General features: G+C 47.6%; 9 protein-coding genes across 10 annotated transcripts; 5 read left to right on the top strand and 4 right to left on the bottom strand.

Annotated features, from left to right (window-relative positions):
• The first annotated feature begins 101 nt into the window (after positions 1-101).
• SPPG_01161 (uncharacterized protein) lies at positions 102-3,258 on the top strand. Its single transcript, XM_016749485.1, has 2 exons — positions 102-1,084; positions 1,147-3,258. The coding sequence occupies exons 1-2, from the start codon at positions 206-208 to the stop codon at positions 3,169-3,171; spliced, it is 2,904 nt and encodes a 967-aa protein (XP_016611734.1). The 5' UTR covers positions 102-205; the 3' UTR covers positions 3,172-3,258.
• On the bottom strand, positions 3,137-4,147 carry SPPG_01160 (uncharacterized protein). Its single transcript, XM_016749484.1, has 3 exons — positions 3,951-4,147; positions 3,604-3,882; positions 3,137-3,545 (listed from the first exon to the last, which is right to left on the bottom strand). Exons 1-3 carry the CDS (start codon positions 4,102-4,104, stop codon positions 3,208-3,210), a joined length of 771 nt encoding a protein of 256 aa, XP_016611733.1. The 5' UTR covers positions 4,105-4,147; the 3' UTR covers positions 3,137-3,207.
• Positions 4,148-4,252: 105 nt separating this feature from the next.
• On the top strand, positions 4,253-5,226 carry SPPG_01159 (uncharacterized protein; the record flags this gene model as incomplete). The annotated part of the gene is made up of 4 exons (XM_016749483.1): positions 4,253-4,301; positions 4,366-4,376; positions 4,439-4,790; positions 4,850-5,226. The coding sequence occupies 4 exons, from the start codon at positions 4,253-4,255 to the stop codon at positions 5,224-5,226; spliced, it is 789 nt and encodes a 262-aa protein (XP_016611732.1).
• Positions 5,227-5,260: 34 nt separating this feature from the next.
• SPPG_01158 (STE/STE7/MEK1 protein kinase) lies at positions 5,261-6,899 on the bottom strand. Its single transcript, XM_016749482.1, has 5 exons — positions 6,334-6,899; positions 5,989-6,265; positions 5,785-5,909; positions 5,502-5,716; positions 5,261-5,435 (listed from the first exon to the last, which is right to left on the bottom strand). The coding sequence occupies exons 1-5, from the start codon at positions 6,613-6,615 to the stop codon at positions 5,303-5,305; spliced, it is 1,032 nt and encodes a 343-aa protein (XP_016611731.1). The 5' UTR covers positions 6,616-6,899; the 3' UTR covers positions 5,261-5,302.
• Positions 6,900-6,985: 86 nt separating this feature from the next.
• SPPG_01157 lies at positions 6,986-9,529 on the top strand. Of its 2 annotated transcripts, none has more exons than XM_016749480.1 (12): positions 6,986-7,026; positions 7,191-7,451; positions 7,532-7,605; positions 7,669-7,695; positions 7,763-7,831; positions 7,918-8,034; positions 8,097-8,203; positions 8,258-8,385; positions 8,459-8,635; positions 8,783-9,083; positions 9,145-9,230; positions 9,301-9,529. In XM_016749480.1, exons 1-12 carry the CDS (start codon positions 7,024-7,026, stop codon positions 9,349-9,351), a joined length of 1,401 nt encoding a protein of 466 aa, XP_016611729.1. In that variant the 5' UTR covers positions 6,986-7,023; the 3' UTR covers positions 9,352-9,529. The 2 variants fall into 2 exon arrangements, with proteins under 2 accessions (XP_016611729.1, XP_016611730.1); XM_016749481.1 differs by having other exon boundaries at positions 7,089-7,451.
• Positions 9,530-9,736: 207 nt separating this feature from the next.
• Positions 9,737-13,042, top strand: SPPG_01156 (uncharacterized protein). Its single transcript, XM_016749479.1, has 16 exons — positions 9,737-9,807; positions 9,876-9,951; positions 10,013-10,076; positions 10,136-10,179; positions 10,248-10,544; positions 10,628-10,696; positions 10,759-10,890; positions 10,950-11,088; positions 11,150-11,268; positions 11,335-11,452; positions 11,525-11,720; positions 11,779-11,987; positions 12,053-12,110; positions 12,171-12,342; positions 12,399-12,582; positions 12,639-13,042. The coding sequence occupies exons 1-16, from the start codon at positions 9,803-9,805 to the stop codon at positions 12,944-12,946; spliced, it is 2,190 nt and encodes a 729-aa protein (XP_016611728.1). The 5' UTR covers positions 9,737-9,802; the 3' UTR covers positions 12,947-13,042.
• SPPG_01155 (uncharacterized protein) lies at positions 12,885-15,257 on the bottom strand. The gene is made up of 3 exons (XM_016749478.1): positions 14,110-15,257; positions 13,954-14,045; positions 12,885-13,898 (listed from the first exon to the last, which is right to left on the bottom strand). Exons 1-3 carry the CDS (start codon positions 14,269-14,271, stop codon positions 13,184-13,186), a joined length of 969 nt encoding a protein of 322 aa, XP_016611727.1. The 5' UTR covers positions 14,272-15,257; the 3' UTR covers positions 12,885-13,183.
• A 145-nt stretch (positions 15,258-15,402) lies between these two features.
• SPPG_01154 (acetoacetate-CoA ligase) lies at positions 15,403-19,093 on the top strand. Its single transcript, XM_016749477.1, has 23 exons — positions 15,403-15,613; positions 15,690-15,793; positions 15,854-15,901; positions 15,971-16,040; positions 16,100-16,236; positions 16,294-16,556; positions 16,620-16,726; positions 16,794-16,825; positions 16,893-16,973; positions 17,030-17,072; positions 17,143-17,156; positions 17,218-17,285; positions 17,350-17,414; positions 17,480-17,602; positions 17,664-17,777; positions 17,839-17,880; positions 17,951-18,104; positions 18,177-18,206; positions 18,267-18,295; positions 18,356-18,390; positions 18,461-18,585; positions 18,644-18,683; positions 18,745-19,093. The coding sequence occupies exons 1-23, from the start codon at positions 15,502-15,504 to the stop codon at positions 18,874-18,876; spliced, it is 1,968 nt and encodes a 655-aa protein (XP_016611726.1). The 5' UTR covers positions 15,403-15,501; the 3' UTR covers positions 18,877-19,093.
• A 504-nt stretch (positions 19,094-19,597) lies between these two features.
• SPPG_01153 (uncharacterized protein) lies at positions 19,598-23,774 on the bottom strand. The gene is made up of 11 exons (XM_016749476.1): positions 23,622-23,774; positions 23,047-23,368; positions 22,038-22,929; positions 21,845-21,973; positions 21,451-21,773; positions 21,316-21,381; positions 21,035-21,247; positions 20,868-20,972; positions 20,371-20,807; positions 20,204-20,316; positions 19,598-20,142 (listed from the first exon to the last, which is right to left on the bottom strand). The coding sequence occupies exons 1-11, from the start codon at positions 23,723-23,725 to the stop codon at positions 19,814-19,816; spliced, it is 3,033 nt and encodes a 1,010-aa protein (XP_016611725.1). The 5' UTR covers positions 23,726-23,774; the 3' UTR covers positions 19,598-19,813.
• Between the last annotated feature and the right edge of the window lie 63 nt (positions 23,775-23,837).

The following is a 23,837-nucleotide window of genomic DNA, read 5'->3' as shown; positions in this document are numbered from 1 at the left end:
CCAGCCATCTGGACACTCTGGTTATGTAAGCAAATATCCGATCAGGCGAAACCCTCAATCCACCTGCTCATCCTTGTTTGGCCGACGGTATGGTCGCGAAAGAACAACAACAATACCCGCCGACAGCGGAGGAAATTCCTTGCGCGGCCCATTTGTTGGGTACGCCCCAGCTTAAGACACTGGCGCATTCTCGCAACCGTTGAGCATGGCCGAGGTTGCCACGCGACTGGGTTTGCCGACAAATGTACATAGCGACCTTGAAGATGGGCCAGCAACGGTACTGGAGGTCAGAGCAACTCGAAGTCGGCTCGCTCATCATCCAGCCTTGCCCCCAATCCACAAACGTTCACATTCTTGCGATGGGGCTGTATCAAATCGCCCGCAGTCTGCAGCAAGCGACTCCAAGGCTTCAGATGTTGCTTTGATAGCCGATACTCCACATGAAGATCACGGTGCACAGCTGCTTGTATCCCTCCGAGTCTGTAAAGAGTGTCAAAATGCATTGTTGGGGGCATTCGAACATTGTCTGGCCAAAAACGGTGATCAACCCATCATGGGCTCCCTCCATGAGATTGATGAGGTAGAAGATGGTCGACGCCTCACGGAACCGCCTTACTTTAGAATAGTAAAGGACCCAACCAAGCCCAAGAATACTGTATATACAGACGTATCTGAAAAAATTGATCGAGAGCGATGGGCTTATGTCGAGCAACGGTACGCTGCAACCCAAGAGCACCCTGGGAATGCACGAGCAACCTTTACCAGTATGGGACCACGAGGCTGGGGCATCGAGTCGGGCCGTGTCTTCTCTGGCGCATTGTACAAACGGACCTTAGATGCTAAAGATAAAGAAATTCATATGTTGCGTGAACAACTCTACGAGCGGACTCAGTCGGAAAAGCAGGAGCAGAATGATGTTGAAAAGCTCAGGATCGCACTGAAAAAGGCAGTGAATTACTACGTGTACGCAGAAGAGTGGCAGGCAGTGGAAAGCGCACGATTACAGCAGGATATACGCTATCTCAAAGCAGAATTGTCATCATTAATGGCATTTCTAATTAACTCAGAAGAAGGAAAGCGAAAGGTGGGTGTACTTCTCGGAAGAGCCAATTGCACCATGCGTAACCTGCGTTGCCGCTTTGCTAGTTGTCTGTCGAGATTGAAAACTTGCGACAAGAGCTCAAAAACAAAGATCAGAAGATTGCGGAAACCGAGAAACTGGTTTTTGAAACAAAAAGCAAGCTCCATGAATCTTTCAAAGAATTCTTGCAAATGAACGAAACCATGGCACGTTTGCGAAAAGAAGCAGAAAAGGGTTCGGAGGTGACGCAGGGGCGAAATGAGATCCTTCAACGAAATCTGGATAAGCTGGCGCGTGACTATGAGACAACTTCCAAGGATCTGACGTTGGCTCAGAATCGCATTCGCGAGCTCGAATTTGAGCTGGGAGAGTTGGTCACGCAGTTCAACCTTACAGGAGAAGGCAAACGTACTTCCGAGGAGCAAAATGTGAAACTCACGGCCGAACTCGACAAAACTGCCGCCGAACTTAAACGTACACAGCATGCCCACGACATATCAAGCATGCAAAACCGCCAGCTTGAAGAAGAACTACGGGAGATGAATCGTATACATACAGATACCAAATACGATCTTGATGTCAAGATCACAAACTTGACAAAGGATTTGGAAGCTGTAAAAGAGCAAAAGAAGGATCTCGATGTTACCGTCAAACAGCTCAAGAACGATAATGAAAAGTTAACCAATGCTCTGAAGGGAGTGACGCGAGCGAAGGATCAACTTGAATCTGCTTTCCGAGTGGCGACTCAGAAGCACGAAAAAGAAATCCAAGGTCGAGAAGCGAGAATTCAGGAACTTGGAAACTTGCGGGCTGAAGATGCTAAAGACATCAAAAAACTGCAGGAGCAAAAGGAACAACTCATGTTTCAGGTGACGGACCTCCAAAATTCCCTAGATCGTGAGACGGCGAATGTGAATATGGTAAACTTCGAAATTGCTCAAGTGAGGCGGCAAGCTGAAGAAAAGACAGGACTTCTCGAAGAACAAATTGAAAAGCTCAATCTTGCGAAAAACAATCTTGCCAATGACAAGCGCCAGGTGACGGAGAAGTTCAAACTGACCCGCTCTGAACTGCAGCAGCGGGAGCAGGAATTGGCAGAAATCAAGGTTGAATTCGCCCAGCACCGTGAGCAGGCCACATCAGTGGAAACACAGTTACGGAAGGAGCTCGCCGAAATCCGCTCAGTACACCAGACGTTGGAAAAGGAGCATACTGACTTGGAAGAAAGATACGTGGCTATCACATCAACAAAGGCTGATCTAGAAAGCAAACAGTCTGATATACAGAAGCGACAAGGGGAAATGGAAGCCCGAGAACGTCACACACAGGCTGCAATGGAGGTAATCAAGGTGGAAAACGAACGTGTTACTGCCGAACTGCAGCAGGTGACAACGGAGAAAAAAGACATCGGTGCACACTTGGAGTCCGTTCTCGTGAAAGTGGATGAACTTAGCAGAACTATCAGCAATCTTGAAAGGGAGCACCGTACAACTGTCAAAGAGAAGGACTCTCAAATCGCAAAGCTTAGCAAAGATTCCTACGACGCCCATGAAGAGGTTGCGCGACTGGACAAGTTGACCAAGAAACTCAAGAGGCTTGTCGATAAGCTCGAAGTAGAACTGACCGACACCAAGCAAACGCTCTCAAAGGAAACAGGCCAACGAGAGCATCTCGAGACTACCTTACACGATATCCGGCAGTCTCTCCATTCAGAACGAAAAGTCCGCCTCGAGTTTGAACGTATGCATGCGAAATTAGACCGTCGAGAGGCAGAGAGAGAGATGGAGCGGCTGGGAGCCTTGCGAATGCGTGATCGCCTGCTGGCGGAGGTGGCCAAAGGACTGCAGTCAGAATATGGAAGATTAAAAGAAATCTCAACAATGTTACCCGGAGAGGCAGACCTGGTAACTATCGATGCTCCAGAAGTGAAGGACTTCAAGCCTGCTGAGCTGCCATCGCCGGCAGTTCAGAGGTCACTTGCAGCGAAAGCTCCAGGTTTCAAATTAGTGGTACGGGCACCGGCAACCGTAGCAGAGGAAGAGGAAAACATACAAAGCCCACGAACTGCACATAGTGTACGAGTGTATTAAATGTCAATAGTTTAGATCTATGGCCGATGCTTCGTGTTAGAGGCTTTTCAAATAGACACCCATGATAGCTTTGTCCAGCTGCTCCCATTTTGCGGCAAGCGGAATAGGAACTGTCTCATAAACACCCGCGATCGCCATAATGGTGGAAACCATAAGCGCGGCCGAAACATACATGACGGCGGTCCACCTGCCGGGTTCAATACGCCGGGAACGCGGGAGCAATTGCAGCGTGCAAAGAGCTCGGTGGACACCGTATAAAGTATGATAGATGCCCGCTGTTCCAAGTGCAAAGTAGTAGGGCGGGAAGAGGAAAGGTACATTGCGTAGAGTGCTTGTCAACCAACTCATATCTACGATTGAAGGATCGGGAAATACTAGACAGTAAAGCATGTTTTAGATAATGTAGGCCTAAGAATGGCATCCAAACCATACTTTTTAACGGTGTTATTCGTGTGGCCCAGACATGTACGCCGATGAAACTCGTGAGGATATATCCGGTGTATCGATGCCAATTCAATTCACGAAGGGCCGTGGCCATGGTCGGCCAGGCAGCTGCTCCACCATCTTGTGCTTTCTCCTCGATTACAACTTTCTTGCTTGTTCTCTGAGCTTTGGCTGCACGCCTGATGTAGACTCTGGCGACACTCGAGCCGATGTGTGCAACGAGGGAGACACCGATAAGAAAAGGCTCTATAAAAGGGTGCTGGTAATCTTATAATAGCGAGAAGGCACTTGTAGCTCGATAGTGGAACAACTCAGAGAGCGGCAACACAACGTACATTCTCTGAAGGCGATTAGGGCAGAATCTGCCAGAGAAAAGCGTATATTCGCGGACAAATGTCCAGCCAGATGTAAACAAGAGAAGGTTGAAAATGCTAGACCGGAGCCCGCTTGCACATACGCAAGCTTTCTGTCGAACCTGCTCAACGCCATCGCTAAAGGAATTGCCAGAACAACGACAACAGCGGAATCGTTGTTGCGCAGCAGATAAATGGCTAAGCCCCAGCTGTCATTTAGCTGCCACTGTGCCCGACGAGAACAACTTGATAGTTACTCTCCCTTTTTGATTTTCGTTTTATATATGGAGACTCAAGAGAATCTCCTCGTTCAAGAGAATAGTCGTCTGAAAAGTAATAAGTTCCTTTGACGTACGCATGTCCACAGTCTAACGCGACCGATCACCGTGCTTTGTAGGTGAGCTGCTGGTTCGTAGCAAGTTGCCTACAAAACCTTTTGCCACAGTATCGCGAACTTACAGATTTACTAGAAAATAAGCACTCTCCTCGCCCAGTCAACTTCAAATTCCATTACGCTCCGCGCCGCACAGCAAAGCTTCGTCGCTGATCTTACTGAGCAGATCACACGATTGGAGAAGGCCCGGCAGCGACAATATGCCTTACGACGAGAGCTTGAGGAAGAGCGAGAACGTAACGCTATATTGGAAAACAAAGTCCGTGAAGTAATCAGAAATATGAGCGATCTCGAAAATGATCGCGACATCCTTAATGATAAATTAAGCGCGAGCTATGAGGCGCGAGAGCAGCTGGCAGCGCAGTTAAATGAGAAAGAACGTGGTGTGGATGCGTTAAATAAGCGAATCTCAAATTTGGTAAACGAAGGTGGGTTACCCGTTCTCGACCATACTGACCTCATAGTAACAGACTTGCTTGCATTTTAGCCAGAGCTTCTGCGCTCCAGGCAGATCGGATCCGAAGGGAGAATGTTCGACTTAAGGACATGTGTGTGCAATTAAAGCGAAAATGCACGGAGGTCAAAGAAGGAGCTGCTAACTTGCGGCGGTTGAATGCAGAAAAACTACGACTTAGGGAGGAATTGAAATTGGTACACGAGGGACGAATTGAGGTGATGAAACCGCTGGAGGAGAAGAACGTGTTCTTCTCTGCAGTCGACAAAAGCGGGCGGGGACGAATATCTAGTGACGAGACGCCAACCTTCATTTGGAACGAAACAAAGCGGTCAACAAGAGAGATGGAGAAGTTCGGCTTACAGATAGCCCAATTAGAGCGAGCCCTTGAAGAAATGGCCAAGATTTGAGAGCGAAAGGCAGAGCAATATATGCGCAGCCGAATTCCCATAAAATATCGTGATATTTGTGTCACATGTACAATCATCACCCCTTGTTTACATCCTGCAAAATCTTTGCCCACTCCTTCACATCCACTGGCTTTTCTGCCGCTTGTCGGCAATATGGATCTTTCAGAAGTTCTGAAGGGGTTGGGCGTGCTGCGGGATCCTTGATTAGGCTGTTAAGAGAGAGGGCGCGCTGCATTTAGTTTTCGTCGAACGAAACCGGTTTAAGACCGACGTACCATCGTCCAATGAATCCTTCGAGTTCTTCAGAAAATTGTCCGGCGGGTAGCGTTGGTACAGGCTCATTTACAATATATTCGAGTAATTCAAACACCGAAAGGGGTTTTCCCTCGGGTGGGAACGGGAACTTCCCTAGGGCCAACTCCATTAATGTTATCCCCAAACTCCAAACGTCCGATTGCACCGAATATTTCCCCCCTTGTATACGTTCTGGCTGCAATATGTCGACTTTAGTTTGACATACACTTTGGGAAGAGTAACTTCCAAAAATGTGATACCTACCGACATATACGCGCTGGTTCCAACAAACGTGTTTGCCACTGAATTGATCAGCTGCCCACTGACGCCGAAATCAGCAATCTTGATGTGACCGGCTGAGTCCAGCAAGATATTACTGGGCTTGACATCTATTGTTTCCCAAAATCGTGTGTTTGTGAGCAAGAGGAAGACGGGTGAGCTGAAAATGAACGCCTAGGCAAACCATACCTCTGTGAATTATGCGATGTTGCATGTATAAATATACCAAACCTGCTAGTACTGCATGTGTCACTTTTCCGACGACATCCTCTGGAATCGGACCAATCTTCTTATAGATGTTGTCCAAGGATCCCAAGTTCATATATTCCATGCAAATCGAAATGTCTCCTTCATTTAGGAAAGCGCCGTAAAATGATACGATGTATGGAGAATTGCACTTGTGCATAATTTGAAGTTCCCGTACAATCTGCCGCCGAACACTGTTCTTGGCTTCAACGTGAATGACCTGTTTTGTGACAAGGCCATTGAGAATCCATACAGCAGCATGATACTAGATATGCATCTGAGTCTTACCTTTCTGGCCATGATAGTACCAGTTGGCACATGTTTGACTTTGTGAACAGTACCTCCGTTGCCTGCACCCAGCTCGCTCAAGATGTCAATATCTTCATTCTTCAGATCTAGCTTTGTTTCTTGTGGGAGGGAAAGCTCAGCTAGCTGTGGAACAAGAGCGCCTGAAGGAGACTCGAGTTCTTGATGTGGTGGCAGGCCATTGAGATTTATTGGCGACACACCCAGTCGCACAGGTCGTGGTCGTGCTCGACGAGAAGGAGTAGCAGGAGCAGGCGCGGACATGATTCGAGGTTGAAGGGATGAGGTATTCTAGTGAATTCGATAGTCGTGGGTCGTTGACTTGCTGTATGTGGGTTTAGAGAAACAGTACGAACTTGGTGTCCAAAACAAGTTGAGTCGAAATGGTCCAGCTGCTTCATATATCTATAAATATGTCGGCAGCCTACGGCTTTGTGGCAGTTCCAAGGGCTTCACCACTTTGCGGCATAAGCGTCCGGGAGGCGCAGGGAGGAAGGTAGGCGCAGAGATGGCAAGATGAAAGAATGCAGCCAGAGGGTTAAGTCCTCGTTAGCCACCGCTGCCCCGTGAATATTCGAAGAAGGTCACGTGTTACAAGATCCAACTGGACGCGCACTCGAGTTTGGGGTGTGTTTTGGTTTGCGCAATCCGATCTTGAATCCTACAAAAACCATGGTAAGGGGAGACATGATTGTCGGCAGTCTGTCGGAATTGATGCTTTGTTGACTCTCAAATAGCGATTTCTAACCTACGGTCGACCTTCTACTTGCCTTTTGCACACGTCGCATCGCCCAACCGTTCATTTCACAACCTCCACTCCGTCAACACTTGCCACGCAGTCCGCTTCAGACTTCATCGACTTTGTCAACTCGTCTCCTTCACCGTTTCACGCTGTTGAAACGTCTCGGCAGCGTCTCCTTGCCGCTGGATTTGAGGAAATCCGCGAACGCGATACTTGGAGCGGAAAACTCCGTCGGGAAGGGAAGTACTTCTTCACCAGGAACAAGAGCTCGATCACGGCGTTTGCTGTTGGTGGAAAATACGTCAGCGGAAATGGATTCTCTGTGGTTGGGGCGCATACAGACTCTCCATGTTTGAAGGTATGTCAATCAAAAGGGGTCGTTCTTATCTGTTATTATTCTTTGAGGCAGGATAGATTTAGGGCCTCCACTGTTTGTAGGTTAAACCACACTCAAAGAAAGAGAAAGGCGGCTACACTCAAGTCGGCGTGCAACTTTACGGGGGAGGCCTCTGGTAAGCCTGTTTCCTGCTCTTCTCGTTGGCGAATTCCTGCAGATGAGCTCATTATCAAATAAGGCATACGTGGTTTGATCGAGACCTAGGGTTGGCAATCAAGCTCTATGTTCACTCATGCTGGCGAGTCCAGCTAATATGTCTGTAAACTTTTCAGGATTGCGGGCCGTGTCTTGGTAAGAACAGCAGAGGGGAAGCTTGACCATCGCTTGGTGCGCGTCGACCGGTATGTTCTGGAAGTTATGATTGTCTTCTAACGTATTTGTCTCAGTGAGAGGGATATTGATTTTCTCTTATGTTAATAACCTGTAGCCCAATTTTGCGCATCCCGACGCTAGCTATTCACTTGGATCGCGGCGTCTCTGAAGGCTTCAAGTTCAACAATGAGGTCCAGCTCACTCCCATTTTAGCTTCAGCGGCTACCAAAATGTTTGATTTTGATATTAGAAGCTATTGTACTGTACACTTCATCACTCACAAATATGACGTAGGTTGAATGCCGACGCCGAACAGAAGAATGCGGTCCACCAGGCGCCCAATGAAGATAAGCACGCCCCTTTACTTCTCAAGATCCTGGCTGATGAATTGAAGCTTGATGGTAAGAGTCTCGCTGACCATTTCTCATTGAGCGCCATGACTAAAAGTACTTTAGGGGACCAACTGGGTGATTTTGAGCTGTGTTTGTATGACACGCAGCCTTCAACTATTGGTGGTGCTCAGAATGAATACATCTTTTCTGCCCGATTGGACAATTTGATGATGTCTTACTGTTCCATAACGGTGCGTCTCCATAAACACAATTCTGAGTGCATTCGTGACCGTTATTGATGAACTAACCTTGGACCAAACTCAGGCTTTGGTCAACAGTACAAAGGGTGACAGTTTGCAAAAAGACCCTAACATCCGAGTCGTTGTGCTTTTCGATAATGAGGAAGTGGGCTCCGTCTCATCCTATGGTGCTGGATCGAATTTATTGGAGATCACGTTGAGACGTCTTGCTGCGGAAGTGGAAACAGGAGACAAGGCAGAGGTGGGTCTTGTTCCGTCAATACGGTTCCCTTCGTTCCCCGACAGAGGCAATACGTTTGGCGGGAAATTTGCCGCTAAGATGTCGGATTGGATTTTAGTGTTAAAGTCATCCTGCCCTTCTCTGCACCCTTCCCTTGACCCTTATCAGTCAAGCTTTGAGCGCGCAATGACTCGATCTCTTCTCATCTCGGCGGACATGGCACATGCACTACACCCTAACTACCTCGAAAAACACGAAGAAAACCACCGCCCTGCTATGAACAAGGGAGTCGTCATCAAGCAGAATGCGAATCAGCGATATGCAACCACTGCTGTTAGTACGGCTATCGTCCGGGAAGTGGCACGAAAGAGGAACGTCCCTCTTCAGGAATTTGTGGTCAGGAACGATTCTCCATGTGGTAGCACTATTGGGCCAATGCTGAGTGCTAAGTTGGGATTACGAACGATTGGTAAGGAACTATAGCCCATGGCCGTAAGGATATACGCTAATACAATGAAATCTTCGTCAAGACGTCGGAAACCCACAACTCAGTATGCACTCTATCCGGGAGACGGCTGGAGTGGAGGATGTGAAGCACGCTGTGGCTTTGTTTGAGGTTGGTTGTCTATCAAGCCGAGCGCCGATCCATCTTGAATTTGCCGGTTCCTGACTTGTAATCTTTGCAGTCATTTTTTGAAGAATTTGCAGTCGTGGACGAACAAGTCTTTGTCGATTGACTTGTCCCGCGTACCAGATTGTAAGCGCCAAACGGAATTATGAGGTCTTTGTAGAGTAGGATAGCCTCATAGGACAGCTAATAGAAAGACTAAGCTACGCCTTTGGCAAGATTTAGACGGGATAGTGGTCGTGGAATAAAGCAGCAGAGTCATTAAGACGCGCTTCACGTAAGCAATAGTCAGTGGCGCAGCGCGGTCTTTCCCAGCCAAGCCGATCGCTATCGGTTGTGGGACGATCATAATCCCTCGAACAATGCTACGTGCATCGTCCGCAAGTTCCAATAAATCCTCAAAAAGGACGAACCGAGTGTCCCCTGCATCTCTACCAGCCCCCCTTCTGCTTCAACAAGACGGCCGCCAAAGGCCCCAATCTGCACCCGCGCCCAAGGGCAGGGCAGGCTCACAACAGGGCAAAAATGGTGGGGATACCAGACCGTCTACCGCTTCTAATATGGGGTATCTATGAATGAAATGTGACTACACATACCATGTACTTTAAGATGCTTACATACTGGGAACGGTAGGCGGGCTACAATATCAGAAGTCACTATGCGATATATGGGCGGTCTGGCAGTTATCAAACCAAGTGGAGAGAGACTAGTACGTGGTCACTTGTAAGGATCTTGCATTGGTCCGCGACTTAATGACATGGATTGGTTAGCTGGCGACCTTGTGCGAGTCTAGGAAAAGACAGAGTCAAAATCGACCTGCATCTGCATCAGCTGGTGAGCACCTGCTTTCCTTCCCAATCGAGCGTTTGAACGAAATGCTAAACGTTTACCAGGAACGAAGCATGCGTGGTCTCCCTCCCCGTGCTTATTTATAGGGGTGCGCGTATAAGAGAGTAATGAAAGATGTGTTCGCCGCGTTGCTTATCCATTCCACGCAAACCACAGCAACTGTCTCCAACCGCCGTTAAACATTCCAACCCAGCATCAATCAACTCTTCCGCAACAACGCTCGTGTCGGCGAACTCCATAGCCGACATGGTTCCTAAACCGCCCGCCGTTCGTAGTGGATCATGCGACCGATGGTCACAAGCCTCCCGCGCATCCTCAGTCTCACAGCTTTGCCCTATTGCACATGCGTGTGAGCCAAGTGGTGTTCCATATCAACCTGTGAGTACTTGGGCTACGAAAGCAGGAGACGCTGAAGTAGGGAATATTGGGCAAGTAGCGCCAATCAATCAAGAAGTGGGTAGTATAAACGCATTTTTGGCACCTACATACCGAATGTGGTGTTGAATGGTACTTATTGACCGTAGTTTTGTGTCTAGCTACATCGCACATCAGAGGAGCAGGAAGGCGGAAAGGAACGTCTAAATCTAAATCGACAAAACCTATACGTGCGTAGTTACTGGTCTGTCCATTTTTCCTGTTAGCGGTTTGACCAGGTCTGTGTTCTCAGACATGCCTCACTCTTCCAAACGAGACCCGCCTGCGCCTATTAAACTACCAAAATAATTTCATAACGAAGATTGAACATCTCGATCACCTTGTCAACTTGGTTTTCCTCGATTTTTACAACAATCATCTCGAAGTGAGACCATCACTTTGATGAGCGATATCCTGTGATCTTTTTCTGATTAACAGCTGTAGCGCATTAGTGGCCTGAAATCTCTGCAAAATCTGCGGGTTTTGATGCTGGGTCGAAACAGCATACACAAAATTGAGGGATTGGAAAATCTGAGCAAACTAGATGTGCTGGATTTGCATAGTAATCAGATCGAGCTTATTGGTGAGTATCATCTCGCGTATTTCCAGCTGCAATCTCGCGTGCTGACCTTTTGTATCATCAGAGAATCTTGGTCATCTTTCAGAGCTCCGAGTGTTGAATCTAGAGGACAATTGTATCAAGGACGTATCCCAGTTAGAGGGGCTCCGATCCATTGCCGAGGTCAATTTGAAGCGGAATAAGGTTTTTACCCCTATTCTTGTATTGTCGTCAAGCTTGGCTTCCCAGCACTCAGCTGTCATCTAATAGATATCCGTCGTAAAAGACATCACGGAGCTCGACAGTCTGCGAAGGCTCATGCTCAATCACAATGAAATCACCTCATTCGATGATATTTCAGATGTGTTGCGCTTGCCCCATTTGAATGGTAAAGTTGTCATTCAGGCCCTTTTGAGACTATCAGATATCGCATATGCGCTGACGGAGTATCATGACCTAGACCTCGCCATAGACAGCAACCCAATATGCAAGGATGGTTTCCACCGGGCATTTGTCATAAACCGCATTCGTTCGCTCAAAACCTTGGATGGAAAGAGAATTAATGATGAAGAACGAAGAGCTGCAACAAAAATTGCCAGAAGAGAGAGCGAGCGCCGGAAGGAGTCTGAGAGAATGAACTTGCAAAGAGAGGAGAGGTATGGTGGTGAAATTCGAGGGAACATATTTCTGCTTACTGAGTTAATTATAACGTAGAGAACGTGTGATCGCCTACATTCAGCGTAATTGGAGCATAGAAGTGCGATTGGAACAGCGTTCCGTGAATGATGCAAACGACAGAAAGTCACGGCCTCAACCACCAGATGTGCCATGGCTAGCAAGTCGCTCCAGCCTATCGAAACCTATTTCGAGAGCAAGCAGTGCAGCCAGAACAAGGAGTTCCAAAGCATTGTTGGTGGAGGAAGGTAAGTCTCGGTTTAACATTCTGGTATCCGGAATTGCAGTGTAAAGATCATTGATGAACGTTCAGTGAAAATCTTCAATGGCGAAAATGGATACATTGAGCTCACCAATGGTCGACTTGCAATGTGAGTACTTTCCTCACTCAGCCCGCTGATTTGATCAAAAACCTCATTACTCCTACTTAGATACGGCGACGCAATTAACATGATCGACAAAATAGATCCTAGTAGCGTGCACACGGTTCGATTTACCTACGTTAGTTTCCCAAAGATCGCGCACTTTCTATTGAAACTTAGACGCTTCACAAACTTGCACACGGTGGCCTTCTCCAACAATAATTTGACTAGGCTTAAACAGGTTCGTATTTTGTCATTTGACATACACTATAGCAATCCGTTGATCACGTTCTGTAGATCAACCACCTCGCCTTGCTGCCAGAGGTGTCTCATCTAGACTTTATGGCCGATGAAAACCCGGCGGTAACGCTTCCGTTCTTCCGTTATTACGTCCTATCTCGATTGTGTCATCTTTCAATAAAAAAGATATGTAATGAGGTTGTTACGATTGAAGAATTAGAGGATGCTAATGGTCATTTCGGTAAGTTGCAAATCGAAAGGGAGAAAAACGTCCGCATTAACTATCATGTGTTTCAGGTGCACTGCAACGGACGGTTGGACAGTTATCTTCATACACATTAAGTAGGACACCGGAAAGTGTCCTTCCTTTCGTGCTAAACATGGGCCTAGATACGCGGGAGTACGATGAGCGATGCTGTCATGAGTTGCTCAGCCAGTCAAGGATAACCGCACACAATCGTCTCAGCCATTGGAAATCCTTTGCGAAGAAGTTTACTCAAACGACCTTGGCAAAAAGTGTACGATCACATGCAAGAATTCAAGAATTTGATTATATTTGGCCTCATCTGGTTCAAGAGGCCTGTCTGAACGGTTTACGCGCATAAGGACCGTTATAGATCTTTGTAGACTGCGGTGGAGCCAGTGGAATGAGATTGTAATACACGCAGAAAAAGCAAATGATCTGATTTTCGTTTTCTCTTGTTTTGACACAGAAGGAGCTTTCCATCCATAGGGAAATGCTATTTGTATATGGTTTGAAACAGAATACCAAAAGGCGGGCAGCCCTGAATACACCACCCGCATATGCGCACGATCAAAATCTACAGCCGAGTTCTCTATGCTCACGAATCGGCCCGGATCCGCTTCATCTTCACCGGGAAGTCGTCCTGCAGTTCCGTGCGATGATGTTGCAGCATCTTGCAAGCAACCTCATGGGACGTCTCCATTGCATCGGCAGCGAAAAGATCCTTACGTTTGACTATTTCCTCGTATGGCTCAGATGTTGGAGTTAACGATGGTTCGTCGCCTGAAGATCCTTCCTCATTTGGACTGGCTTCTTGCTGCGGAGGTCGTTCCCTCTTACCTGAAGGTGTTTCAAAGGCCTCCGGGCTTCCCTTGGCCGAAGTCTGTGCGGATAGAGGTGGAGAGTGTGGGTCTCTTTTTACGGGTGTTCCGTCCGCTTTGAGAGTCTTACGCGGATGATCACCCGCCGATCGCTTCCTACCGGAAGTCGCCTTGGAGCTTTCACGGGATCCGCTTCCCGACTTTGAAGACGAGCCATCCTTTTCGCTACCATGCTTTTTCCTCCACTGCTCGATATCAGTTCCCGTCATGCCCAAGAGAGGTTCAATATCCTCGATGGGTTCACTATCGTCGGCAACCGGCACACCTGCTTGGTCAACATAATATCGCCATTTACGTGGCATTCCCACATTTGTTCGTCTGTTGGATTCCACGACCGCCTTTTTGCCGAGAAGAGGTCGACGGACACCTTCCGCACATCGCTTAAAATGTTGTGAAATTCGCGACGATACCGTTGCATATGGTGTTTGACCACTAAAAGTTATGTTTGGTAAACGCACAAGCTGAGAAAACATATGTACGAACATACCCGAGGGTAGCAAGTTTGTGCTTTAGAATGAATGCAGCAAGTTCCTTTGGAGAACACGGCCGATTGCCGAGCATAATGAGGGCCTTCATGCACTACGTGGAATTGCTGAGTTAGTGATGAGCCGCAGAGTGACTTACGACAGCCAGAAACACTAACAGCCATTAATACTGCACACTTTGCATCGTCTGGGTGAACGTTGATATTAATAACCGAAGGCTGGCTGCTTTCATCTTCCTCGGTCGTTTTTGCGCTGGCTTGCTCTGGCGCAGAAGAATAGAGCATTTTGGGCTCAGATCGGTTGATCCCCTCAAACTTCATAGAAGGGGGCTCCCAATTCTTCTAAAACGCAACCTCATGCAGAGGGCCAAGATGATGTGACCACAGAGCGACTGTGACGGTGCGCTCCTGTAACCACAGTTCGGAGCCAGTGTCAGATTCCTTCGCGGACCAAGGTGAAGTCTACAGTGTGATCCGTCAGCAATTGCAGCTACAGGGATGGGGTGGGTCGCATGGACAAGAGATTGACAGGTGAAGACGTAGACGAGTGAGATTTGAGTAGGAAGAAGCAGAGGAAGGGGCAACGTGTGGTGGAATGTAATGGATGGCTCCGCCCTCCAACTTGGCTGACAGTTCACCCTGCCTGTGTGACCAGACTCCCGTGAATAATGGAACACGTTGCTTCAGCATACGCGCAGCACACTCCTCAGTTGTGGTCTTCGTATCAAGACGAATGCATCGACTTTTTGCACTCGCACTGAATGAGGACGACGATGACGATGATGCAATGCTTTTGTATAGCCCTCGGAAATAAAAAAAAAATCACCATGTCGAGTTGGTCTGGTTCGGCTGTAAACTAGTTGGTCGGACCGGTTAATGCCACCCAATAGCGGATTGAACAGCTATTCTGCGCAGAGTCTTTCCAATCTCCACATTCAACATCAACGAGAAAGATATTCTGCTTGCACGAAAGCTCCAAAGAAACCATCGCTAGGTCGGGATCTTTGCAACGATGCCCAGGGTGTCATCTACTGTTAACAAAAGCTGGCGCTACGTTGTCAAATACATCCCTAGCTCCATGCTACAGTACGACCTACTATACCACTGAGATATGTACTACCGTTGACACATCCGTGGCAGGCACATGAAGAAGTCAACCCAGAGAGGGGGGCCATGCCGATAGACAATTGTGCAATGACTCGAGAGTATGGCAAGCGACGCACTTCAATGCCAGATGAATGAACAGAATTCTCCACCGCACTGGACCATTCGCTTTTAACAACTGCTGGAGATGGAGATGAATAATGTATCTCCAGACCGACCATCGTATTGAATGCCTCGTCTGTCGACGTGATTCGAACCCCTTCCAAGCCCGAGTCACGGGGGCGCGCACGCGACTAAGCCACTGTGGTCTCACAATACAACTGTCTACAACTCTTGGAGGAGGATGCCCGTTCTGCCGGGGTTTCGCAAAGCCCAAGCAAGTGTGATCTCAGGAATCTGCTGCGTACTTGGTCTCAAACGCTCCCCTTTATTATTCTTGATTGCACCATGACGAACGGATTTCAGCAACCAAAGCTACTGTGGAAGCCCTCGCGTCCCGAGGAGACTCAAATGGCAAAGTTCAAGTCATTCATTGAAAGGAGATATCATTTAAAGCTTGGTGTGTTTTTAGTCCTTTTGAAATGCCAAAGTACCCTGGAAGTGTCTAATACTTGCGATGTTATGTGTGATAAAAGCAAATTACGATGCATTATGGAAATGGTCGGTGGAAAACTATCCGGAATTTTGGGCGTCTGTTTGGGAGTACTGTGGAGTTAAAGCCTCAGTTCCCTATACAGAGGTGGGTTCTGGGACTTTTATTTCGAGTCTTATGGGGTCGACAATTCTGATTATGGGGTAGGTGGTTGAACGCGACGTCTCCATGGACAATATACCCAAGTGGTTCAAGGTAAGGCGGCTGGCCGGAGAAACGTGACAGCTGTATGTCCTATCTCTCTAACGGCATATTCGGACATAGGGAGCTCGATTAAACTTTGCGGAAAACCTTTTGGCTAGACGCGATGATCATATTGCCCTCATTGGCGCTGGCGAGTAATCTTCGGACCACTATAGCAATGCGAATCCGCTCTTACATGCATATACTTAGGTGAAGGACACCTATATGTCCAATACACATACAAGCAAACGTATGAGCGCGTTCGGGCATGTGCTGCAGCGCTTCGCAGACATGGTGTTCGGGCAGGCGATCGTATCGCGGGTTACCTTCCCAACTGCCCCGAAACGGTAAATTGGACCTGACAAGGAGGATGTCTGTCCCTTGCTGAGAGGTTATTTTTATAGGTCATTGTGTTTTTGGCCGTTACCAGTCTTGGCGCTATCTGGTCATCAACATCTCCCGACTTTGGCGTAACCGGAGTTCTGGAGAGATTTTCTCAAGTGAAGCCAAAGATCCTGTTTTCCGTCAACGCGGTGATGTACAACGGCAAAGCTCATGATCACCTAGGAAAATTGAGGGAGGTTGCGGAAGGTTTAGAATCATTAGAGAAAGTGATCATTATACCCTTCGTTGAGCAGCCCTTCGATGCAACGATGATCCCGAAGGGGTTGGTTTGAGAACATATTGGTATGGCTTAGACTTGGCTGTGATACTAATTGATCCACTGCAGAGAGACGTATAAGGACTTCCTGATCACTGATGATGGCAGGGACATCATCTTTGAGCAGCTCCCGTTTTACCATCCCTTGGTTATTCTGTACAGCTCTGGGACCACAGGTAAGTAGTATCTGCGGCTACAAGCGGCCCTTTTGATCCTATGCTTACGCATGTTTGGAAAAATTAGGAAAACCGAAGTGTATTGTCCATTCCGCAGGGGTAAGCCAACGTCCCTGGTGTTCATACTCGAGCTTTCGCAGTTAGGATTGAAGTCCGGGCATCGTAGGGCATCCTCATTCAGCATCTCAAAGAGCATGTCATTCATGGGGACTTGTCAGAAGACGATGTATTCTTTTACTATACAACTGTGGGTTAATCTGCATTGTCGCCAATGGCACACCGATGTTTGACGTCTTCCGACAGACTGGCTGGATGATGTGGAATTGGCTTGTCAGCGGTTTGGTGGGTGAGTAAGGCATGTTTTCAGAGCCAAATTTGAATGCGTTCGACTTATCTTAGACAATCACATGTTTTAGCTGGAGCGACTCTGGTAAGGCGGCCTGGATGCTGTCTGCATAACACCCGGTTGACGGCTAACCAATCATTCCTAGGTTTTGTACGATGGCAGCCCTTTCAAGCCCACTCCGGCGCGATTATTGGACTTGATTGATGAATTAAAGTAAGCGCATATTGATTAGCAGTTGTTGTTGGGACTGTCAGGTGTTTATGAAGACACACCATAGGATTACTGTTTTCGGCACGTCTGCCAAGTACATTCAGAGCTTACAAGAGGCCAAGGTGACTCCAAGTAAGTGGAAGCAGTATGCGACAATCAATGAAACAATCCTTAAGTTGTCCTGCTTTCATGCTCAGTCAAGTCCCACAACCTGAGTACCCTGCGAACCATTTACTCCACCGGATCTCCATTGAAGCCTGAAAGCTTCGACTATGTATATACACAAATCAAGGAGGACGTGTTACTCGGCTCAATTACAGGTGGGCGGCGTTTTTCATAGTGGATTGGAAATTTCTCTGGAATTTCTTCTGGTTATCGCAGGTGGCACCGATATTGTATCTCTATTTGCGGGTCATAATGCTGCGTTACCTGTCTATCGTGGGGAGATCCAGTGTCGAGGTCTGGGGATGAGCGTGGAAGCGTGGGACGACGCGGGTAAGTACACGTCTTTACACGTAGTTTCGCTTTGTTGACTAACTGATTTGCATCTTTATAGGCAAGCCGGTGTACGATGAACCTGGAGACCTGATCTGTACCAGTGCGTCTAGCCTTTTACGTCTTTCTACTCATCAGCTCGTTGCTAAGAAGGGAATGTGCTATTCTTTCAGAGCCATTCCCTGTTATGCCTGTATACTTCTGGAATGACCCAGAGAATGAAAAGTACAGAGCCGCATACTTTTCTCGGTTTGAGGGTGTCTGGTACCATGGAGACTTTGTACTCATTAACTCAAAAACTGGCGGATTTCACATGCTTGGTCGCAGGTGAGACCTTGGCTTTGCTGGTGATCGTCTGCAGCTGCACTCAAAGTACAAACGTCACTTGCCGCCGTCCAGCGATGGTACCCTAAATCCGGGAGGTGTCAGGTATATTTCGGCGCATCAGATCCTTTATCATCCTTTAGCCTTACTGACAACGCCTCCCAGATTCGGCAGTGCTGAACTTTACAACATCTGTATGTTCTTTTAGCAGTGATCTATTGGGCTCTATATTAAACCTACCTGTTGGTATCTAGTGGACCAGTTCCCACAGCTTGCTGACACGCTTGTGGTTGGTAGATCTACATGAGTCCTGATTGATATACCACAGCCGATTTAACTCCATTATCGTATCGTCCCAGGTCGGGCAAAAGCGCGGAGCCGACGAAAGAGTTATCCTATTCTGTAAGATGGCGGACGGACACCAGTTTACCCCCGAATTTGTAGAGTCTATCAAATCCACCATAAAGGGCCTTCTCTCAGCACGGTTAGTATTGCGCAAATGGTTACCACTTGTCCAGTTGTCTGATCTCTTCTGTCATCAGCCATGTACCAGCCGTTATATTACCCATCGCTGACATCCCGGTAAGATGACACATGCTCTTCAACCAGCAGGAGAGATCTTATTGAACTTTGCCGCTTGCAGTACACTGTCAATGGCAAAAAAGTTGAAGTGGCTGTGAAAAGGATCATTTCGGGAGAGACTTTGATCCCTAGTGGTACGCTGGCCAACCCGGAATCACTCAAATTATATTACAACCTTCCCGAATTGAAGTAAGGCAGACATCTGTGCAATGGGCTATTTTCTGGTAGTCACACGGCATGTATAGATGTAGCGTCAATAGACTTGACTCTAGTGCATTCACTGTAGTGCAGATGGTTGTTTTGGCAGTTAAATGTGAATTGCCTGTAGTAGAAGTACTATTTCCTCAACCGAACCACCAGCATCTTGATATGCTGGTAACACTTTGTCAGACCGATCATCATCTTCTCCATTCTCCTTGACCTCCACCCCAAAGCTTGATATTTCGCCATGTAGCACTAGTGACCTTTGTGACTCCCAAAGATTACTTCATGATTGTTTGTCTAACTGAAAGCCCCAGAGTTAAATTGGCGGGCTCTAATAGATGACAATAGAGAAGGAAGAAAGTTACCTATATCTAGAATGTGTTGAGCAAGGAGGTAAGTGGAAAATGGCATTTATTAATAAAGATCGACGTAATGAAGATACGGTAGTTGCTGGTAGGAAGTGCACAAAAAACTGTAGTGGTTAGATGACCTTCAATATTCCCTTGTTCAGCTCCTTGATGATGGGAAGAAACTGGTGGGGTCGCAACAGGGAGCTGGTTGGTGGAAGATAATAACTGTGCTTTGTTTCTGTTTCGTGCTTATAATAACCACATGGCTCGGCCAAAATGATGTTTAGGTTGAAACCATGATAGGTATAGTCAAGTTCGTGTCGTAGGCAAGAGAACATTGACTTTTGCGAAGAAGGCTGCTTTGGCTGTGTCAAAATGGCTCTGCTGTTATTCTGTCGGCATGTGCACAAACTAATGCACAGCCTCCGGATAAAAGACCATATCTCTGACTTGTAATGCGACGGACAAGCATGTCAACATTCCCTCTGCTATACCTATAAGCTGGCTACTACCTATACAATAAAATACTGCTATCTATGCAAACTAGATCAAAGTTGCTCACATTAAACTCTCAACTCATTGGGCTCGTCTTACACCAAACCCAGGAGCAGTCGTCTTCCGTACTACGCGGGAACTCTCACTACTGGACCTCCCAGGACTCCCACCAGGATTTCCGCTACCGACTCTCGAATAACGTCCCCCGCTTGAAGATGCAAAACTTCCTGATCGTTCTCTTGTGATCGTCGGGTTCATCGTTCGACTGTGATCACCGCTCCCATGCCCTGCTGAGAGATGCGGAAGCGAGGACGAATCATCACCCCCGTTTATTTCATCCGCGCGAGAGGACCGTACTCGCCGCTTAGAATTGCCACTTCGATCCAGCGACGGCAAGCTGCCTCGTCCGCCTGAAACCAGGAAACGCCATTGAGCATTTGATATACGTTGTCTTGATGCAACACTGCAGACCTAGTCGTCGACTACGCTCATGGCGTGCTTGGACAGAACGGAATTGTTGAAGTAGCTCATTCCATCGTACTTGCGGCGGTGGAGAAGCTTCTCCGGCCTTCGGCCGGCTGCCACTAAAAACCAGTTATTAGCGCAGTATTCGACCAAAGCGTGCTGAGTAGACCCACGTTCGATTTCCTAATGCGGATACACTTCCTCTTGGTGACGAATCGGAAACCGTGGAAGCTGGCAACCCAGCCGACATGCCAGCCCCGCCCGAAAACATAAACACCATCGAGCTCACTGAGTTCAAGCGATTTCTCAACGTTGCAAATGCTGAACTCTGCGGCAATAGCATCAAGATCCCGTACAGGCACTTGAATAGATGTGGGTACCTATCGGGCTCCAGTAACTGCAGCCTCAGGTATGTGAACACGGGACTCTCAAGTAGCTGCACCAGTTTATCGATTTGAATCAGCAAATTCACAGTTATTTCAAGATCAGCAAATAGTGTTAGTAACGCTGATGCGTGTTCGTAGGCTTGTGCCAAAAGACATAAAGAGAAGACTGCAACAGCGTTGTGGCACCACGAACGATATAGAGCAGTAAACAGTAGAATGCCGTCCTGCTCTCGTCGCCAGTGAATAAGTTGCATCAGTTTTATATTACAGAAGTACGAACATACTCTCGAGTCCAGATTTTTCAAGCGTCGTCTCAGATCTGCTAATTCGGGTGCAGTGATGAGGATGAAATTGAGATTCTGGATCATTGTGCTCGCAAATTCGAGGTCCTGTATAACCACTAGTTGCATATCACCTTGACCATAGCAATGAAAAAGAGGTAAACCCATACCTCCTCCCTTTCCAAAATCTCTGCAAAAGTTCTATACATCCTCTCCGGATTCAGACTTAAACACAGCTGTCGAATGATCAAACTTCCGCGAGTTTCCAGGAGTCGCCGGTCCGTCGAAAATAGGGAGAGCAAGTTGACCATAAATCTACTGAAATATTCATCATCGGAATGCTGCGACACCTGAGCCAGCAATTGAAGATCGCGTTTGACCACCTTTCAAGTGCAACATATGTTTAAGACATCCTGTCTTGCGAGCACAGATGAGCAGAAGACTAGCTCACCTCTTCGGAAGAGTCAGATAGTGTTCGCAACAAGGCTTGAAAGGTCGCGTCATCCGAATTAAGAACCTTGGTCATGCATATGTTTCTGTCAGTCAATATACTAGCAAGGTCGGTTGCCAAATAGGTCCTAATTACCCGTCGAGGTGCCTTCTTATGCAACATCAATAGCCATTCCAAGGCTGCCACTCTGGTTTCTTCCCGTTCATCTTGAAATTGCAAGGTGAGTGTGTCCACCGTTGCATGCAAATCAATAGAATCTAACTGGGCTCCATTGTTGTGAGATGCAGGCGTTGCGTATGTGGTCTCTTCCGATGGCGGCGTCACAGTTATCGCTCTTGGTCCTCCCTGTGCTGCATCAACGGGCACTTGGGATTCTCCTGATGGAAGCGAACTGGTGGGAAGGTCCAGAATAAGCTTATAAAGATTTGAATTTGTCTCGACAGCTACGTTTCTAATGGGTATAGTTTTGAGTTAAGGAATGGCCATCTTAAATACGAGTGGGCGCGCCAACAACTATGCAAAAGGATATCATTCACAGAGTGCGCCGAGCTTGGTAAGATGGCGTTCAAGAGCATTGGCGTATAAGGGAGCATGACCTCTCGGGCCAGAATAATAAACTCGTTTATCCAACGGAGCGCAGTTGCCTGGGTTTCTTCATCTGTCGGATACCCAGCATTTGAGTCTCTTTCAGCAGTTTAATTCACGTATGGATTCGGACGTACCCGTGCTCATCAGATGCGGAATCAAGATTTCTGTCATGCGTCCTATATCTAGTACAACACTTAGTCCTGGAACATAAGGCTGACTTCCGTCAACCGCTTCATTCCGTGGTTTTTCCGAAAGGTCTGATGCCATTTTCGCATCTTCTCGGCCTGTATCATGCGCTGCTGGTATCTGGTCGTCGTTGCTTACAATGGGTGACTCCACAGGTTCGGGACCACTGGATATCGTCAACGATTTCACACTTGCTTTTTCATTCATGTCATCGTCGTGAATGCCACCGACAGAATATGGTGGAGGGGGACCGGCATCAGACCACGCTCGACGATGTGTACGGCCATTCGACGGTTTGGTAACCTTGCCACGAATTTTTAAGGCTCCTCGACTTCGTTGAGTCTCCACTACGTCACGAATCTCTTTTAAGAATTCTGCCAAAACATTCAGGGTTGCCACCCGCACATCAATATTCGGATCACTAAGATAGTTGAACAAGCCATCCAGAAAGTCTGGGAGGTATGCAATTAGCTCTAAATCTGGCACAGAGTCCAGGACAGATATCCATTGCACGAGGAAGGTTCGTGTAAACGGGGCGAGAGTGTGAATGCGCTCGGCAAGAAGTGGGATGAAACGAGGAAGGTTGAATTGATTTGGTTTCATGCCTGGTAAAAGAGGAACAGTGCCCGGCAATGGCGGAACCGCTGGTTGAACCGGGTTTGCGGATGGCGAGCCCACGGTCGGTGACGTCGGTTGTTCTGCGGCCTTTCGTAATGATTCAGGGCCTTCTTCCAACTGTGTAGGGGCCCAGTATACAGCTCGCTCAGATACAATATCTTTCATTAAGCGATCGAGTAATTCCGCTCCATTTTTAACGGATGGCTCAGCGTCCGAAGAGAGCTGTAGAATGTGAGAAGGATGCGGTGAATACTTCAAGATATTGCCGAGTGGTAGCGCACAGCATTCGGCCAATCACACTAGGTTCTGCGTCACAAAAGGATACCGCTTTTGTCTTACCTTACTCAGCGCATCAAAAATCTCGTTAAAATGCTTCAATATATCACCTCTAGCGACTTTTGCGACGTTATACATGCTCTCACACGCATAATATCGCACTCGTGAGTCCTGATCAGAGAAACAGGATAGGATTGGCGGAACAATCGCGTCGAGATGTCGAGAGAGGTCTGCGATACCAAGGGCGATTGCGGCAGCGGCGAGCGCAATCAATCCTCCATTTCGTGCATTGGGTAGGGATGAATAAGCAAAATCGTCAATGAGGGTTCGAAGAATTGCGGAAATGCGTGTGTGATCGCTGGTCGTGAGTGCGTCACGTATGAGGCTGAACCAAGGGTCATTAGTTTGGTGAATAATAACTTGTTAGTCTTCAATGTGCAGCCTGCCACTATTCTGGTTTGTCCACATTCCGCATATCTCAATCGTATTTCCGCATCACGATTATGACTGCAACGTGGGACTTTGCTGTCCTATGCAGATCGCGGCAGTTGTTCGCCATATTACATGCTGCACCATCTAACGGTCTGTCTAGCCGCCGCCCATCCTACATGTGCTACAGAATGCAAAAGTAAACGAACCGTTCGACTTCCAAAGCAGCTGCCTTCCGCTTTTCGTAAAGCTTGTCGCTAAGTCCACGAACAATTTGAGGTGTAAAGGGTGACGGCTCGCTTTGCGGTGGCATGGCTGAGCGGAGAATATTGAAGATGGAGCGTGGGAAGGAAAACCACTCGCCAAGTCGTCAACAAACGACAAACGCAGCCGCATCTGTTGACACTTGTCCTGTGTGAGTCACG

Source organism: Spizellomyces punctatus (genome assembly GCF_000182565.1).
Source record: "Spizellomyces punctatus DAOM BR117 chromosome Unknown supercont1.2, whole genome shotgun sequence".
In the NCBI taxonomy this organism is placed as follows: domain Eukaryota; kingdom Fungi; phylum Chytridiomycota; class Chytridiomycetes; order Spizellomycetales; family Spizellomycetaceae; genus Spizellomyces; species Spizellomyces punctatus.
This window is presented reverse-complemented; position numbering and strand designations above follow the sequence as displayed.